The sequence below is a fragment of the Sapajus apella genome, unplaced genomic scaffold (genome assembly GCF_009761245.1).
Source record: "Sapajus apella isolate SASKATOON/1434 unplaced genomic scaffold, GSC_monkey_1.0 scaffold1473, whole genome shotgun sequence".
NCBI lineage: Eukaryota > Metazoa > Chordata > Mammalia > Primates > Cebidae > Sapajus > Sapajus apella.
Window position 1 is genome coordinate 6,352 of NW_022438399.1, and position 5,606 is coordinate 11,957.

At 43.0% G+C, this 5,606-nt stretch overlaps 1 protein-coding gene across 2 annotated transcripts in view; it reads left to right on the forward strand.

The window, feature by feature from the left end:
* Positions 1-5,310, forward strand: part of LOC116546829 (graves disease carrier protein-like) — an 11,221-nt gene extending 5,911 nt beyond the window's left edge. The window contains exons 2-3 of one of the 2 annotated variants that reach the window (XM_032272973.1): positions 971-1,063; positions 5,105-5,310. In XM_032272973.1, coding sequence (XP_032128864.1) covers positions 971-1,063; positions 5,105-5,289 — 278 coding nt within the window. In that variant the 3' untranslated portion in view covers positions 5,290-5,310. Of the gene's footprint in view, positions 1-970; positions 1,064-5,085 lie in introns of both variants that reach the window. The other variant, XM_032272974.1, reaches the window with a different exon arrangement.
* The last annotated feature ends 296 nt before the right edge of the window (positions 5,311-5,606 follow it).

A 5,606-nucleotide genomic window follows, 5' to 3' on the forward strand; every position in this document is an offset into this window, starting at 1 on the left:
GCTCACCGCAACCTCCGCCTCCTGGGTTCAGGCAATTCTCCTGCCTCAACCTCCTGAGTAGCTGGGATTACAGGCACACGCCACCATGCCCAGCTAATTTTTTGTATTTTTAGTAGAGACGGGGTTTCACCATGTTGACCAGGATGGTCTCGATCTCTTGACCTCCTTATCCACCCGCCTCGGCCTCCCAAAGTGCTGGGATTACAGGCTTGAGCCACCGCGCCCGGCTTTAAATTTTTTTTGTAGAGATGAGGTCTCACTGTGTTGCCCAGGCTGGTCTTGAACTCCTAGCCTCAAGTAATTTTTCCACTTTGGCTTCCCAAAGTACTGGGATTACAGGCGTAAACTACTGTGCCTGGCCTATTATTCAACTTTTTATAAGAGTATCAACCCAGTTTATCAAGCCATTGCTACATATACAGTATTGCAGAGAAGTCTATATTATCACTTTAGAAGCATGCCAAGGTAGAAGGGCTGGCCTGGACTCCAACCTATGCCAAAGTCCATGTATGCATTTTATTCTGCTTTCATCTGTACTTCTGCCCATTGGCACATGGTAGGGTCCAAGTACATATTTGCTGAATGTATAAGTGAATGACTAATTTTGTGGGTAAAAGTTGATTGTTTCAATGAAAAATTCATCTAGAAGAAGAGGAGGTTACTTCAAACAGAACCTGGCAGTTGGGTAAATACCTCCAAGTGTCTGTCTCCATAACCACATTTTAGCAAGATTCCCAATTTCATCAAATATTAGGTGCTGACTTACACTACTAAACCTATTTTAGTAGTGTAATCATACTCAGTAAGTTTCAGGGAATGGGGACCAGTCATCTGCATATCCTTGCCGTGGGTAGATTTTCTCATGGTGACTAAATTAGAGATCAGAGGGTTTGCTGGCTGAACAAATAATGATTTCCATTTGAAAAGAAATAGTATGCAATTTCTTACTGACCTTTTGAAAAATTTTTAGGTATTGCCGGATGCTGTGCCAAAACAACAGTTGCCCCATTGGATCGAGTAAAAGTTTTATTACAAGCTCACAATCACCATTACAAGCATTTAGGTGAGTTAATAGATGCTAAAGAAAAAAAAATGCAAAAAAAAAAAAAATAGACGCTAAAGATAAAAATCAATGAAAATATTTTGGAAAGTGGCACAAAAGGGAATTTAAGTTTGGGGGCAAATTTGTTCTTTTCTTTTTCTCTGCCAGAAACTGGAAAGGGGGCAAATTTTCCAAATAATATATTTCTTATCCATTATAATTCTTTGATTTGCAGTAATGGTCATATATATTATCATTTTAGGAAGCTGATATTTTCCTAGCCCAAATCTTGGAATCATTGAAGTAAATATGTGTTTATTGGGATTAATGAGTCATTGTTCATAGACACATTTGACAGCTCAGTCTGATTTTTTTTTTTTTTGTTTTTTTTTTTTTTTTTTGAGATGGAGTTTTGCTCTTGTTACCCAGGCTGGAGTGCAATGGTGCCATCTCGGCCCACTGCAACCTCCGTCTCCTGGGTTCAGGCAATTCTCCTGCCTCAGCCTCCTGTCTACTTTAGCTTCTTATAAAAAGTGTGACATTACTTCCAAGGCATCAAAGACTTATTTTTATTTTGTCTTTTATTTTAGTAAACTTTTTTGGTTTTTGGTATCAGGGTCTTATTCTGTCACCCCAGCTGGATTGCAGTGTTACGATCACAGCTCACTGCAGCCTGTACCTCCTGGGCCCAAGCTATCTTCCTGCCTCAGCCTCCTGAATAGCTGGGACTACAGGCGAGCTCCACCAAGCGGAGGTAACTTTTTTCTTTGAGATGGAGTCTCATTCTGTCGCCCAGGCTGGAGTGCATTGGCAAGATCTCCGCTCACTGCAACCTCTGCCTCCCAGGTTCAAGTGATTGTCCTGCTTCAGCCTACCTAGTAGCTGGGACTACAGGCGTGTGCCATCATGCCCAGCTGATGTTTTGTATTTTCAGTAGAGACAGGGTTTCACCGTGTTACCCAGGATAGTCTATCTCCTGACCTCATGATCCGCCCGCCTCTGCCTTCCAAATTGCTGGGATTACACCTTTGAGCCATTGCACCTGGCCACAGAGCTAACTTTGAAGTTTTTTCTGTAGAGACAATGTCTCACTATGTTGTCTTGGTTGGTGTCAAATTCCTGGGCTCAAGCTATTCTCGCACCTTGGCCCTCCAAAGTGCTCAGATTATTGGCATGAACCACTGTGCATGGCCGTACTTCTTATTTTTATTTTATTTATTTTATTTTTTTGAGATGGAGTCTTGCTGTGTTGCCTAGGCTGGAGTGCAATGGCGTGATCTCAGCTCACTGTAACCTCCGCCTCCTAGGTTCAAGTGATTCTCCTGCCTTAGCCTCCCGGGTAGCTGGGATTACTGGCATGTACCAGCACACTGGCTAATTTTTGTATTTTTAGTAGAGGTGGGGTTTCACCATGTTGACCAAGCTGGTCTCGAACTCCTGACCTCGGGTCATCCACCCGCCTTGGCCTCCTAAAGTTCTGGGATTACAGGCGTGAGCCACTATGCCTGGCCATACTTATTTTAAATTAAAATTATTTTGGTCATATTATAAGGAAGGAGTATATTTAAAATTTCTCCTGGTCCCAATTTGTTTTGTTTTTTTCAGATAGAGTTTCACCCTTGTTGTCCAGGCTGGAGTGCGGTGGCATGATCTCAGCTCACTGCAACTTCCAACACCTGGCTTCAAACAGTTCTCCTGCTTCCACCTCCCCAGTAGCTGGGATTACAGGTACCCGCCACCATGTCCAGCTAATTTTTCTTTGTAGTAGAGACAGCGTTTTACCATGTTGGTCAGGCTGGTCTCGAACCACTGACCTTAAGTGATCTGCTGCCTCTGTCTCCCAAGTGCTGGAATTACAGACATGAGCCACAGCACCTGGCCCCTTTTTTAGAAGTGCTATATCTGTCAGGTGCAATGTCTCACGCCTGTAATCTCAGCACTTTCGGGAGGCCGAGGCGGGTGGATCATGAGGTCAGGAGATTGAGATCATCCTGGCCAACATGGTGAAACCCTGTCTCTACTAAAAATACAAAAATTAGCTGGGTGTGGTGATGCATGCCTGTAATTCCATGTACTCATGAGGCTGAGTAGGAGAATCGTTGAACCCAGGAGGTGGAGGTTGCCGTGACCCAGATCACGCCACTGCTCTCCAGCCTAGCGACAGAGCGAGACTCTAAAAAAAAAAATTTTTTTGACAATAAAATCATTTTTTTTTTTTGTTATTATTTTTTAAGATGGGGTTTCACCATGATGGCCAGGCTGGTCTTGAACTCCTGACCTCAAGTGATCCACCCACCTCGGCCTCCCAAAGTGCTAGGATAATAGGCGTGAGCCACGGCGCCCAGCCACAATAAAAATATTTTAAGTAATAACATAAGAAACATACGTAGATCTACAATAGTGCTTTGGAAATAAACATTGTCAGTGTAGTTGACACCCCCATGGCACCTCTACTTTATCATTAGCCTTCCTGTGTCTGCTAGGTAATCATTGTTCTAAATTTGATCACCCTTTAATTGTTACAAATACTTCTTCTTTTTTTTTTTTTTTTTTTTTTGGGGGGGGTTTTCCATGTTCGCGATGGTGTCGTACTGTTGACCTCAGTTGATCTGCCCGCCTCGGCCTCCCAAAGTGCTGGGATTACAAGCGTGAGCCACCGTACCCGGCCATTACAAACACTTTTGAATCAAATTAAATAGGACTTAACCTTTGTTTCTGGTTCCAGCAAGAGGAAGTTTTTTTTTTTTTTTCCCCCCACCCCCGGCCGCCGCGTCTTCCCTGCAGATCGGGAGGAGAAGAGGTAGCCAGGTGGAAGTTTTAATAGAATTCTTTTTTTAAAGCTTCCTGTTACTCTCCTATCCATATTTTGTATCCTCTGTTCTCTTGATGAATTGACACTTTTTTTTTTTTTTTTTTTTTTTTGCGGGGGTTTTGCTTTTTTTTCCCCAGCTCGGAGTGCAATGGCGCGATCTCGGCTCACCGCAACCTCCGCCTCCTGGGTTCAGGCAATTCTCCTGCCTCAGCCTCCTGAGCAGCTGGGATTACAGGCACGCGCCACCATGCCCAGCTAATGTTTTTTGTATTTTTAGTAGAGACGGGGTTTCACCATGTTGACCAGGATGGTCTCGATCTCTTGACCTCGTGATCCACCCGCCTCGGCCTCCCAAAGTGCTGGGATTACAGGCTTGAGCCACCGCGCCCGGCGAATTGACACTTTTATTGGTATGAGCTGTTCTTTGTGTTGTTAGAGTCGTGCATTTTACTTTTTACATATGTCATAAACTCCAGAATTCATTACCATAATTTTTGTTCAAACAAGCAATTATCTTTTTTGTTAATTTGTTTTTTTGAGATGGAGTTTTACTGTATCACCCAGGCTGGAGTGCAGTGGCGGGATCTTGGCTCGCTGCAACCTCTGCCTCCTGGGTTCAAGCAATTCTCCTGCTTCAGCCTCCTGAGTAGCTGGGATTACAGGCCCAGGACACCATGCCTGCCTAACTTTTGTTATTTTTTTAGTAGAGACAGGGTTTTACCATGTTGCCCAAATTCCTGACCACAGGTGATCCACCTGCCTTGGCCTCCCAAAGTGCGGGGATTACAGGTGTGAGCCACTGTGCCTGGCCAGAATTCTTAACAAAATGTTAGTCCATTTATATATCTGCTTATTATAAAATACTTTTGGGATATATCTTTTGGATGTTAATAAGTACCTACAATTTATCCTTCCAGATAGATTGTCTTCAGTACAAACGTGGACATCGCATATATTTCTGTTGTTAATATTTTAGATTGCTATAGTTTAATATAATTTGCTGTAGTTACAAATCAAATTTGCTATAATTTGTAGTTGTTTCTAGGGTAGGTTTTATATTACATGAGGTGTGTTTATATTATTTGGATATATGATGTATTTTTAGTAGGTTTAACTGTTGTATAGAAATTACTATTCGTGTAATCCTTCAAGCAAAATTATCCCGAGTGATGGCACAATTATCTTTGTCTGTAATTATCACAGATTTAGATAATTTTCTCTTTTTTAACAGCATTTTTCTTCAAAAACAGGAGTATTTTCTGCATTGTTTGCTGTTCCCCGAAAAGAAGGATTCCTTGGGTTGTATAAAGGAAATGGTGCAATGATGATTCGAATCTTTCCCTATGGCGCAATCCAGTTTATGGCATTTGAGCATTATAAAACGGTAAACTTTGATCTTTTCTCTTTTGCATTCTTGAATATTATGCATGCTTGACCAGGCATTTGCTTTGGACATATAAAAATACATAAAAGTGGGGGCCGGGCGCGGTGGCTCAAGCCTGTAATCCCAGCACTTTGGGAGGCCGAGGCGGGTGGATCACGAGGTCAAGAGATCGAGACCATCCTGGTCAACATGGTGAAACCCCGCCTCTACTAAAAAAAAATACAAAAAATTAGCTGGGCATGGTGGTGCGTGCATGTAATCCCAGCTACTCAGGAGGCTGAGGCAGGGGAATTGCCTGAACCCAGGAGGCGGAGGTTGTGGTGAGCCGAGATCGCGCCATTGCACTCCAGCCTGGGTAACAAGAGCGA